Source organism: Thamnophis elegans, chromosome 1, assembly GCF_009769535.1.
Source record: "Thamnophis elegans isolate rThaEle1 chromosome 1, rThaEle1.pri, whole genome shotgun sequence".
NCBI classification, from domain to species: Eukaryota; Metazoa; Chordata; class Lepidosauria; order Squamata; family Colubridae; genus Thamnophis; species Thamnophis elegans.
In genome coordinates, this window is record NC_045541.1 from 7939234 (window position 1) to 7952909 (window position 13676).

The 13676-nt window shown below is 42.7% G+C and overlaps 1 protein-coding gene across 1 annotated transcript in view; it reads left to right on the plus strand.

Moving 5' to 3' along the window:
- The first annotated feature begins 2427 nt into the window (after nt 1-2427).
- MPP4 (membrane palmitoylated protein 4) overlaps nt 2428-13676 on the plus strand; it is a 38304-nt gene continuing 27055 nt past the window's right edge. The window contains exons 1-7 of the mRNA XM_032234787.1: nt 2428-2505; nt 3274-3351; nt 4386-4469; nt 8068-8199; nt 9877-9958; nt 11401-11486; nt 13173-13244. Coding sequence (XP_032090678.1) covers nt 3343-3351; nt 4386-4469; nt 8068-8199; nt 9877-9958; nt 11401-11486; nt 13173-13244 — 465 coding nt within the window. The 5' untranslated portion in view covers nt 2428-2505; nt 3274-3342. The remainder of the gene's footprint in view (nt 2506-3273; nt 3352-4385; nt 4470-8067; nt 8200-9876; nt 9959-11400; nt 11487-13172; nt 13245-13676) is intronic.

Here is a 13676-nt window from a genome sequence, read left to right on the forward strand (position 1 = left end):
AGTCTTTCATTGATTTTTGTTTCTTTCCTCCATCCACCTATAGCATTTATCCCATATCTGGTAGAATTCTGATTCTTCTTTCCCCTGGATTTCTTTCGTTAATTTATCCATTTCGGCACAGTCCATAACCTTTCTTATTATTTCATCTTCATTTGGGGATAATTTGTTTTTCCATTTCTGGGCAAAGGCGATCCTTGCCGCCGTAATTATATGTAGTATTAAATACTGGATTTCTTTTTTGTATTTCGTAGACATAATTCCTAATAAAAAAAACTTCAGGTTTCCATTCTATTTTAACCCCTGTTATTGCCTCCAGCCCATTCTATTCTATTCTATTCCATTCCATTCCATTCCATTTATACATATATGCACTCACAGAATATTTATTTTCATAATTATTTGTAGTCCCCCAAGTGATCTTTCCTCTCCTTTCTAATTAGGCTTCTAATAATTACATAGCAGATGATCCATCCAGAGAAACTAGCAGAATTTCCAAAAATGAATGAGATGCACAACGTTGCAGTCTTGCACAAGGAAAAAGGTACAGTCTACCCATTTATTTCCTTTTTAAAAAAAATAAATGCCTCTTTTTAGAGAGAGGGGGGGGGAGAGAGAAATCATTCAGATTTCTGAATAACAGCAGTTATTCTTTTCCTTATTTAGATTTATCTAGCTAGCCAGCTATCAAATTCATATAGCTATCTATTTCAAGAATGTGACTCTGGGTGAGGTATAGTAAAAAATAAAAAAAAACATTAAAAACCATACTTGTCACAAGACCATGGAAGAATGTTTAAAGGGCATCTTGCGATCTCCCTGTTTCCAAAGAATATCAGGCCTGCAGCTGGAAAAAACATGTTTTAATGGCTTTCCAGAAGGGTGGTAGGGATGGGATTAAACTCTTCCTCAGGGAGTTTGGGATGATAGTCCAGAGGGCAGGAGCCACAGCAGAAAAGTCTCTGGGGACTCATCAGATGGAACCCTTAGGAATCGTGACCCATAACATTCTTCACACCTGCCAGATTTGATGGGATGGGTAGATTTATTTATTTATTTATTTATTTATTTATTTATCTATCTATTTATTTATTTATTTATTTATTTGACTTATATACCGCTTCATAGGGCTTTCAGCCCTCTCTAAGCGGTTTACAAATTATTTTTTAGAAAATTGAGTCAGCATATCGCCCCCACAGTCCGGGTCCTCATTTCACCCACCTCGGAAGGATGGAAGGCTGAGTCGACCTTGAGCCGGTGAGATTTGAACCGCTGAACTGCAGATCGCAGTCAGCTAAAGTGGCCTGCAGTACTGCACCCTAACCACTGTGCCACCTTGGCTCTTTTAGATGTAATCGGGAAGAGGCAGTTCCACAAATAACCTGGTCCCAGGCCATGTAGGACTTTAAAGGCCAAAATCTGCACCTCAGATTGGACCGAGAAGCAATGCAAGGTTGCAAATTAAAGGTGTGCTACTCTACTGGCACACATAACCGCCTTCACTGAAGCATTTAGCACTAGTTGAAACCTTTGAATACTCTTCAGGGGCAGCAGCCCCATATAGACCACATTACCGCAGTCCATTCGGGAGGTGACCTGGGTTGGAATACCTGAGAGCAGAGCCTTCCAATCCAGGAATGGGTGCAACTGGAGCACAACTGCACCAAGGCCCTCCTAGCCACAACTGCCACCTGCACCATGTAGGATCGTAGAATAAAGTGACAATTTGCATAACTGGGAAGTCAGCTGTTTATCACACAGTTATGTCTGTTTCAATTTTGGCTAGCCTTGTAAATAAATACAAAACTAAGGGGCAAAAATGGATTTACAAGGTACTCTGTAGTCTCCCAATTCTGGTTTTGATCTGAAAGAAATTGCAGGGTTTGCATACACATATAGTAAGGTGACCAGACGTCCCGCTTTTGGCGGGACAGTCCCGATTTTTAACAATTTGTCCCGCGTCCCACATATAGTAAGGTGACCAGACGTCCCGCTTTTGGCGGGACAGTCCCGATTTTTAACAATTTGTCCCGCGTCCCGCGGCGTTTTTAAAAAGTCCCGATTTTTTTTTTATATTTTTAATCAAGAACCACCCCACCCCACCCTGGTCAATGGTGTCCCGCTTTACCAATGTTAAAATCTGGTCACCTTAACATATAGGGTACGTATATCTTCAAATCATGCCATTAAATTAGAACATTTCTAGTCCAAAACTCAAATAAATTATAACAAAAAACTATTTATGGGGTTTTTATTATAGGAATGAGGAATTCTCATGCTATAATTTTTCATTTATCTTTTGTCCAAAAAAAATAAAAGATGTTTGTATAAATACTTGTATTTAGAGGAGTGTAACAATGAACCATATCACTGATGTGTCTTTTGGGGTTAGGTTTATGACACAGTCTGTCTTTGGTCTGGCACGAAATGAGCTTTTTTGACAAGAAGGATATTGATGGTGTATTATATGAACTGCTCAGATCTCCATGGCTGCAGGCTCTACTAAAGGTAAAAAATTATTTATTTATTTATAAAATTTATATGCCGCCCAAACCCGAAGGACTCCAGGCGGCTTACAAAAAAGAGAAAAAAAAGACACATAACGAACACATAACGGGGGGGAAATGGTTTAAACGGTTTAAATCTCTTCCAATAAGCAGCAACTGCAAATTCTGTGCCTTTCCCTTGGTTATGCACAGAAACAAAATTCTCTGCATTTAGGAATTTTTAACTTTAATTATTTAATCATTGACTGAGCTGCAAAGACAAATGATAGAAGCCTTATTCTATACTTAGCTTCAGAAACCAATAATTTCCCACTAATTTTAGAACTAAATTACCAATGAATGGTTTGGTAATAAACCAGAGAGGGGTTTTCATGAGCTGTAAGCCATAATCATCACAATTATGACAAATCACAATTTGAACTATCTTGCTTTGCATGTAATGAGTCTGTCTCATATATTAGTTTCACCTTTTAAAGTTGCATTACTGAAACAAATGAACTTTTGCACGATATTCTAATTTTTCAAGTTTCACCTGTATATCCCATTTCTTCTGCAGGTTAAGCTTTTCTTATCTAGTCTGTGTTTCTTTCTCCAATCTCATATATCATTACACATACAAATCTTGTAGGATTTGTACTGAAGAAACGTGGCCTTGATTCCTGGCCCATTCACGTTTCTTTGTATGGGGAGAGAGCCAGGTTTTTGCATTATGCACCACGTTTATAATATTGCATAGTGGCATCAACATCTTAACATCATCTGTTTCTAGGTATATGAATGCCTTCATCAGTATATCAAGAGAAGGCCAGTTCCATTCATATCCCAGGCACAAGAATTGATGCATGAGGTGAGATTCCTGGAGTCGAGATTAAGTGCAGTTTCCCTGATGTCTAATTTTTGCTTTCAATATTACAAGTTTCACAGAAATAAAATTGCTTTGTATCCAGTGGTGGGTTTCAATTTTTTTTAGAACCTCTTCTGTAGGTGTGGCCTGCTTTGTGGGAGTGGCTTGCCGGCCATATGACCAGGTGGGAGTGGCTTGCCAGCCTTGTGACTGGGTGGGCGTGGTCAACTTGTAAAATGTGATGAAACTCACTTAACAACGCTCTTGCTTTGCAACCAAAATGTTGGCTCAGAAACTCTGGCATTTGAAGCACACAAGTCTTAAAGCTGTCAAGTTACAAGACCCTTGCACCCCTAACCCTTTAGGAAAAAAAAAACGGGTGTTCAAACTTGACAGCTTTAAGACTTGTGGACTTCAACTCCCAGAATTCCTCTTCCAGTCATGTTGGCTCAGGAACTCTGGCATTGAAGTGTGCAAGTCTTAAAGCTGTCAAGTTACAAGACCCTTGCACCCCTAACCCTTTAGAAAAAAAACCCAGGGGTGTTCAAACTTGAGAGCTTTAAGACTTGTGGACTTCAACTCCCAGAATTCCTCCTCTCGCTCTTCATCTTGATGATGTGCAGACGGGCGGGGGGGAGGGAGCTGGAACCGGTTCTAAACGGCACTGTAGATTTGTGGAACCTCTTCTACAGAAGAGGTTAGAACTGGCAGGAACCCACCCCTATTTGTATCAGTTTTGACTCCTTCTAACCGCTTGGATTACTCCTTGCAGTTTTCTTGACAAAATTCTTTTTCAGAAAGGAGTTGCCCTTTCCTACTTCTTAGGACTAAAAGAAAGTTTACTGACCTGAAGCCTCCCGCTGGTTTTGTGCCTAAGGTGGAACTAGAACTCATGGTCTACCTAATGCCTTAACTACTGCACCAAATTGTCCTTTTGAGTTTTACATAATTGTATTTTATAGACATCAACGTGCTATTTAAGCAATAGGTTAAGTTATATATTTTCAAAATGAAGTATATGCTTCTCTTGTTCATAGGTAGTGGAGTTGCTGAATAGTAGAGGCCAACAATCTCCAGAAAGGAAAGAGCTAAGACAACTTCTACAAGGTCCTCACTTCAAGGTAAGCATTGGCCCCTGAAGCTCTTCAGCATGGAAGAGAAAGGTCTCTTCATTGTGCATCTTTGCCTATTTTAGGCAATGTGTGAGCTGGCCTTTGGACGTCCCTCCCCAGAGCGTGCTGGGCAGTGGTGGGTTTCAAAAATTGTTGGAACCTACTCTGTGGGTGTGGCCTCCATTGTGGGAGTGGCTTGCCACCCATGTGACCAGATGGGAGTGGCTTGCCGCCCATGTGACCGGATATGAACTTATAAATTAGTACTTAGGTCGGTCCGAGTAGCTATTCAGAAACTCTGGCATTGAAGCATGCAAGTCTTAAAGCTGTCAAGTTACAAGATCCTTGCCAGTGGTGGGTTTCAAAAATTTTTGGAGCCTCTTCTGTAGGTGTGGCCTGCTTTCCGGGTCCACTGGTGGAACCTCTTCTAATCGGTTCAGTAGATTTGGCGAACCGGTTCTACCGAATAGGTGCAAACTGGTAGGAACCCACCTCTGGTGCTGGGGCAGAGAGAGCAGATTCTGGCAGAGACTGAAAACTAGTTTCTTCCACCCCAAAGTATGTTTGTTTCTGCTGGATAGCAACCACACCCACAAGCACACAGACACACAAACACAGTTGGGCAGCAGACGCACCCACACACGGCTTCGCACACGGCCTGCAAGCCACCCTTGAGCCTCTTTGAAGGTCACTCAAGGGCGTGGGACAGGGGTGGGTTTCAACCGGTTTGCGGCGGTCCCCGCGAACCGGTTGGTCGGCGAACCCAGAAGTAAGTAACTTCCGGGAACGGCGAAGGGCCCACCCACCCGCCCGCGCTCCTCACCGGTCTTTGAAGGCTTCTGCGCTTCCACGCAGGCGCATGGCACATACAGCGCTTGCGCGATTCTCCGCGAGCAGCTGGATGGCACATACATCGCCTGCGCGAGTCTCCGCGAGCAGCTGGAGCATCGGGCAGGCGCTAAGACGCATGCGTGAACTGCGCGCGTGCACGAGGACGCCGCCGGCCCCGTTCCAACCGAACCGGTCGGAATGGGATTAGCAACCCACCCCTGGCGTGGGAGGACTCCGTGTCTCTGTTTGTGTGTGTGTGTGTGTGTGTGAGTGTGTGTGTGCCGTTTGTCGTGCTTGGATAAACACAGCAGCACCATCCAGAAGAAACCTGAAACTTTCAGGTTTCAGGCAGGGAGGGTTCCTTTATTTTTATTATGAAGATGCATTGTTGGAAGCTTGAGTATTGGCACAGACCAGGGATTTCCTCACTTTGAGATACATTAAGTGGTGCCAGGAGCCATGTTTCTCTCCACTCCTGAAGAACATTTTAGCAATCCAAGAATCCAAACTGTGCCTTTTATTGGCTAGAGAAGAAACAGTTGCAGGAAAGCATATTTGTCTTTCCTTTGCAAAGGAACCCTGAATTATTACTGACTTTTCCCATGGGCCTGGAGAACTAAATAGCAACACTCTCTGCTCTCGTCAACGCTAACCCTACATCCATCAGCCAAAAGAAGCAGAGTGACCAATTGAGAGTGATAAAATCCAATAGCCATTTTCAAAATAACCGACAGGTGAAATCTGCTCCTCCATGAGAAGAGAGACCAGTTTCCTCTGTTTCATATAGAAAGCATGAAAGAAATGTCCTTCTGGGTTCGGCTCCAAGTAGGGAAAAAGACACTGGAGACATGGAGGCTGCTTGGAAAGATGGTTTATTGGTGGACAGGACCACATGGCTTGAGCCCTGAACAGAAAAGGTGATCACATGCTTCAATGTTGGTGGAGAAGAAGAGAAGGGCTGAGGGAGGGGCTTGCTAGGCTTTTTATAACCTTTTTATAACCCACCTCTCTGTTTCCTGTTCCTGTGTAAGAAATGTATTCTGATTGGTTGTCAGACTCCCATGGGGCCATGCAGGGACAACTCTCTAGGCTGCATTTTGAATCCAGATTTGGTTGAGTTCTCAGATGCCATGTGGTCAGTTGGGGCCAATATTATCATGCTTTCCTGTAACTGAAGTGGAGAAGTCTTTATTATGTAAAGTGGACTGTTCTGCTCCGGGCAATGAGGGTTCTGCTCGGGCAGCCAGTTAACTCCACGCTTGGGAATATTTTTCAAATCAAGTTTATTGTCAGGAATCCTTAATAACAAAACTTACAGTTCAGTAATGAGGTTCTTCTGACTTTCCCTGATCTGTCCCTTCACGTAGTGTAAAGACATTAATTCCTCTAACCCATGCTGCTGGTACAAAGCTGCTTCTGCTAGTGCTGATGGCGATTCAGTGAGTGCGAAGCAACAAACAATTTCGCGGGCAAAATACCCACTGCCCAATCAGGGAGCCCAGATATGGTCACATGCTATGGGACTATGTTTCCCACAAGGTAATTGCATTTCCCATGAGATAGCTGCTTAAAGGAGACAGCTTCTAATTTTTAAATTAACTATACACTGTTGGGACAGCACATGGACTATCTTGGCCTTCTTAATGGCCCATTGACCAAGTGGGGATGGGCAGGAAGCTACAGGCAGCTATTCTGTCTTTTAAAACATGTTTCTTTCTTCTCACATCCAGAGAAATATTCTGCCTTTTCAATATTTCCTAGGATATTTCATTTTTCTGGGAGAAGGCTGGGTGATAACTTCCTACAATAGAGAAGCAAAATCTTCTCACCCTAAATTGTGTAGTTGTGGGTTTTGTATCTGGAAGTTACAGTAGCTGCCAATACTCTTGCTATACTATTGCTTTAAAGCAAGAATTCCAAGTAGGAATATCAGCTCATCTGAATCAGTGCTAGCTCAGCAGCTTCTTCTGGTTTTGACAAAAGAATCTCTGTTCTCTTCCAACACTTGTGTGTCTTTCTGTTTTAACTTACACATCCTGTCTCCCTTTTAAATTATAAAAAGGTTAAATCATAGATTAGAATAATTTAAGGTACAAGAAGGGAAACATCTAGCATTTTAAACAGTATGTATTATCCTTCACCTGCATATATGTCTATTCTGCATATTCAAAGATCATCCAGAAAGCTTTGGAGAACAGTTCAGCTTGCCTTCTTCTTCCCAATCTACATTTTTCTATGTAAGAAGCTTTCTAGAAAGGAGAATCCGTATTTTTTCCATCTGCCTTTTAAAATTATACAGTTCTGTACTTTCTACTTAATGTTTGAATGAGACCTAAGTATGTTTTGAGAAAAGCTTTTTCAAGCTCCTTACGTTGCAGAAGTTGATTTAGAAGTGGCTGCGAAGATCTATCATTCCCTGTTATAAAATGTGAGGGTCTCTTTTGAGGCTACCAAAATCTTTCAGCACAAGGAACGTTTTTTTTCCCAATGCAAATCCATTGTATTGACATTTGAAAAAGGAAATAATACATTAAAGCTGGGAAATTTGGCTTCATATTCCAATTCAAGCAGACTCTAACCATATTTGAACTTTGCAAGGTTTGTATGCTAGATTTTAAAACATCCTCATTGGAGGGACGCTAAATGGACATACAGAAATAAAAATCAAAAATAAGTGTTAGGTTAAATTTACCTTGTAACTCTTACACCCAAGCATCCCCATTAAAAATGACCTAGCATTTATTTACCCCATCCATGTGTTTATTCTTTCTCACAGGCCTTATTATTAGCTCATGATACTGTGGCCCGGAAGGATTTTGAACCTAAGCTTCCACCCCTGATAGAAAACCTCCCTGAAAATGAAGAGGCCATGAGGATTGTCTGCCTGGTGAAAAATAACCAGCCTCTTGTAATGTTCAATTTCACTTTAATTTTAATTATATTCATTTAGTTTGTTTGCTGTGTTTCCCTTTGTATCAGTGGTGGGTTTCAAAAATTGTTCGAACCTACTCTGTGGGTGTGGCCTCCTTTGTGGGAGTGGCTTGCCGCCCATGTGACCGGATGGGAGGGGCTTGCTGGCCATGTGTTTTCTCTCTCTCTCTCTCTCTCTCTTTCCTTCCTTTTGTCTCTCTGTCCCTTTTTCCTTTTTTTTCTTTCATCTCTCTCACACTTTTTCTTTCTTTCTTTTTTTATTTATTTCTTTCTTCCTTTCTTTCTCATTCTCTTTCTCTCTGTGTGTGAGTCTGTCTGTCTGTCTGTCTGTGTGTCAGTGGTGGGTTTCAAAAATTGTTCGAACCTACTCTGTGGGTGTGGCCTCCTTTGTGGGAGTGGCTTGCCGCCCATGTGACCGGATGGGAGTGGCTTGCCGCCCATGTGACCGGATATGAAGATGCTGACGACACTTGTCAGAACCACCTTAAATGACCTCACACACAGCACTGGCATTCATAAGAATATGATGTCAACTTCTTTTTTAAAAGGCATCTTTGGTTTGCGTTAAAACAACTTCAACACACGCAATGTTCTGATTGCACCACAAACGCAGTCGTCATACTTACCTTCCACAGAGGCCCTGAGTTTTATAAATAGGAGCTTGATAGTGTAGAATAATCCTATCCAAGGACCAGTGGTGGGTTTCAAAAAATGTTGGAGCCTCTTCTGTAGGTGTGGCCTGCTTTCCGGGTCCACTGGTGGAACCTCTTCTAACCGGTTCGGTAGATTTGACGAACCGGTTCTACCGAACAGGTGCGAACCGGTAGGAACCCACCTCTGCTTTGTATCATATCTTCCTTCAGGACAACAGGCCATCTTAGAGTAGGACAAGTTTACCACTCCACACAGCTTACGGGGGAATTCCTCTTATATATATATTTGCCATTTTCTGGCCTTTTGGGATGGTTTCTGGTAAAACACACATAAATTCGTTTAACAAACACGGTGTTTGCTTAAGGGCTATCGCATTTACATAACCCTGGTGATTGCTTAACAATTGCCACAAAAAAAAAGCTGTGAAATCAGATCTACTCATGTGGGTGCTTTAACTTACAATCTACAAGAAATTATGATAGAAATTCTGGACTCTGTTACAGTTATAAATCAAGAATAGCAATAGCAATAGCAGTTAGACTTATATACCGCTTCATAGGGCTTTCAGCCCTCTCTAAGCGGTTTTACAGAGTCAGCATATCGCCCCCAACAACAATCCGGGTCCTCATTTTACCCACCTCGGAAGGATGGAAGGCTGAGTCAACCTTGAGCCGGTGAGATTTGAACCGCCGAACTGCAGATAGCAGTCAGCTGAAGTGGCCTGCAGTACTGCACCCCTAACCACTGCGCCACCTCGGCTCCACTAAGAACTGCCTGTACTGAAATTAACATCAAAAATTACATTAATGGTCCACTAAGTCCCCAGAGTCAAGTTGAACGTTATGGTACATGAATGCAGGGAGGTATATGAAGTGGAAGCTATAATCTTAATATCTCTATCGGGCTCTAGACTTCCCGTATACCACTACTCACCAAGTGTCCACCTTTTTATTCTTCTGTTCAGTAGGAAGTAACTCTTCCTTTTCTTCCTCTTCCTCAGGGTGCCACCATTAAACGCCATGAGCTGACAGGGGATATTACGATAGCAAGAGTAATCCATGGAGGACTGGCAGATAAAAGTGGTAAGGTAAATTTAATACATCTGAAAGTTTTAAAAAAATTGCTGGGGAGGGGCAGGGAATCATTTTCAATATGCGTTTTGAAAGTTCTGTACGGGTTCTTGAATGTTCTGAACATATTTCCCAGTAAATCTTAGTGAAGGTGTTCTAAATTGTTTCATTATGATTAACTTCCTTCTGCTTATCCCAAAATTGCTTTTAGGAGGCAGGGGTTTGGAGATAGTATAGGCTTGGAAGGTTTACTGAGCCGAGGTGGCGCAGTGGTTAAATGCAGCACTGCAGGCTACTTCAGTTGACTGCAGTTCTGCAGTTCGGCTGTTCAAATCTCACTGGCTCAAAGGTTGACTCAGCCTTCCATCCTTCCGAGGTGGGTAAAATGAGGACCTGGATTGTTGTTGGGGGCGATATGCTGACTCTGTAAACCGCTTAGAGAGGGCTGAAAGCCCTATGAAGCGGTATATAAGTCTAACTGCTATTGCTATTGCTAAGTACTTCTATTGGAGATTGTGTTCCACAGACAGAGAGATGCATTAAGCCAACTGTAGCAGTCAGTTTGCTGTGGTCATCACATTCAGGGGGGCGGGGGGAAACAGGCTCCAAACAGTGCATAGTCCCCTTTCAGTTGCCTCCATGAGGCCAAAACGGAGGAGGAAAGCTATTGAACCAAAATTTACTCTTTCTCCTTAAAACCCTGCCTGAAATGAGGTTAGGATAGTCAGATGCACAACTGTCCATAATGAATCGTTTTAAACTTGGGAGAGGGGGAATAAAGTGTAGGTGCTTCTTATGTTGAAAGAAATGTCCTTCTGGGTTTAGCTCCAAGTGGGGAAGAGGACACTGGAGACATGGAGGCTGCTTGGAAAGATGGTTTATTGTTGGACAGGGCCACATGGCTTGAGCCCTGAACAGAAAAGGTGATCACATGCTTCAATGTTGGTGGAGAAGAAGAGAGAAGGGCTGAGGGAGGGGCTTGCTAGGCTTTTTATACCCTGTTTAGTCCCACCTCTCTGTTTCCTGTTCCTGTGTAAGAAATGTATTCTGATTGGTTGTCAGACTCCCATGGTGCCATGCAGGGGGCTACTCTCTAGGCTGTGATGAGTTCTCAGATGCCTTGTGGTCAGTTGAGTATATTATCATGCCTTTCTGTAGCTGCTGGTGAAGTCTTTATTATGTAAAGTGGGCTAGCCTGGTTAGGCTTAATGGGCCTATTGACAAAGTGGGGGTAGGCAGGAAGCTATAGGCAACTATTCTGTCTTTTAAAACATGTTTCTTTTCACATCCAGAGAAACATTCTGCCTTTTCAATATTTCCTAGGATATTTCATTTTTTCTGGGAGAGGGCTGGATGATAACTTCCCACACTTAGAAATCCAGATACTTTTCTTCTCCAGTTCTCTGACAAACTGCTTAATATCATTACTGTTTTTTTTTTCTTTTCTTTTGCAGGGTTGTTATATGCTGGAGACAAGCTTGTAGAAGTGAACGGAATCCTAGTGGAGGGCCTGGAACCGGAGCAAGTCATACATATTCTGGTAATCACAATCAGCCTTCTGCTCTTTAAATATATCACTTAAGGATAGCATGCAATCGATGCAAAAGTGCACACTTGGAAAATAAAGACATCCTCCAAAGGAGAATGGCCGAAGGGAAAAAATGCTATAAAGAGGGGATGATCATTTTCTCCCACTTTTCATAGATCCCTCGCAACTGTGCAATGTAGCGCCCACACGTTTGTCAGTCCTACTGTGCTTCCCGCAGATTTTTGTTGCGATTGTACCAAAGAGCAAGGAGGCAAATATTCATATTTCTAGTTTTGTAGGGAACACTTTGTTTTAATTTCAAGGTGTGTGTGTGTGTGTGTGTGTGTGTGTGTATTGTTCCCATCACCACCACCACTTTCCCCATCTGCGGCTTCTGTCTGCTGCTTGCATGCTGGGTGGGGGGGGGGGAGAAACCCTTGTGGCAGTTCCCAAACAAATAAGAAGTAGCAATAGCAATAGCAGTTAGACTTATATACCGCTTCATAGGGCTTTCAGCCCTCTCTAAGCGGTTTACAGAGTCAGCATATCGCCCCCACAGTAGGGGGTCCTCATTTCACCCACCTCGGAAGGATGGAAGGCTGAGTCAACCTTGAGCTGGTGAGATTTGAACCGCTGAACTGCTTGTAGCAGTTCCCAAGCAAATAAGAAGTAGGGACTGTGCAATATAATTCCTTCCTCAGTTGCAACTAACAGTTGCTGCTTTGTTTTTTTAAACATGTTTCCTGACTTTTGCACAATTCGATAGCTAAAATTGACAGGAGACGCATATTCATATACTCAGTGGTGGGATTCAACTAATTTAACAACCGGTTCTCTGCCCTAATGACCAGCAGGGTAGGCGGGGCTTGGTGGTCATGTGACTGGGTGGGCATGGCCAACTCAACATCACTCACGTTGATGGGCGCTTCACTTTAGCTGTTACAATGGTAATAAGGGTTAACCGGAGAGGCAGTTTCTGTAAGCAGGGGAATAAAGATTAGGCTAGAAACAACACCAGAATGTTTCCTTCCTGCCTTCCTTACAGGATTAGCCCTGTAAAGTGGGAAAAAACAAAAGGAGATTTCTTCCAACAACCGGTTCTCCGAACTGCTTAGAAAGTTACCAACCGGTTCTCCTGAATAGGTGCGAACCGGCTGAATCCCACCACTGCATATACTGTACCCGTAATCCTTGACTTACAACAGTTCATTTAGTGAACGTTTTAAGTTACAAATGGCACTGAAAAAAGTGACATGGCCGTTTCCCACTCTTAGAACCACTGCAACTCTTTCCACTCTTACTTCCCAATTGTCCCATGATCAAAATTCAAACGCCTGGCAACAGATTCATATTTACGACTGTTGCTGTGTCCTGGGGTCACGTGACCACCTTGTGTGATCTTCTGACAAGCCAAGTCAATGGGAAAGCCAGATTCACTTAACAACTGTGGCAAGCAAGGTCGTAAAGTGGGGCGAAGCTAACTTAACAACTATTTTATTTAACAACAGAGATTTTGGGCTCAGTTGTGTTAATAGATCAAAGACTATCTATGTACCAAAAGCAATATCATCATGGATTTTATCCTTCCTGTCGAAAGGAATAGCTAGTGGTAGAATTATAAGTGCATTGATGATCAAATTAAGTTTGCAAGCGAAGTAGGCAAAGTGCATTAGATACTGTTTTTCTGAATTCTTGCAGGCTCTATCCCAAAGCACCATCATGTTCAAGCTGATTCCAGGCTCTGATCGAATCATCAGCAATCAAACAACAGTAAGATGCAATGCATGGATACATTTCCTTGGTTCCACCACAAAACCGCGTTCGACTAAAGCGCGCTCGACGAAACCGCGTAGCTGACATCATCAACAGGGCGACAACAGCGCGGAGACAGAAGCACGCTGTAAACGCTAAACCTAAAATTAACACCTAAACCTAAACCTAACCCCCCTAAACCTAATCCTAAACCTAACCCTAAACCTAACCCTAAACCTAACCCTAAACGTAACCCTAAACCTAACCCTAAACCTAACCCTAACCCTTAACCTAACCCTAAAACCTAACCCTTAACCTAACCCTAAACCTAACCCTAAACCTAACCCTAAACCTAACCCTAAACCTAACCCTAAATCTAACCCTTAACCTAACCCTAAACCTAACCCTAACCCTTAACCTAACCCTAAAACCTAACCCTTAACCTAACCC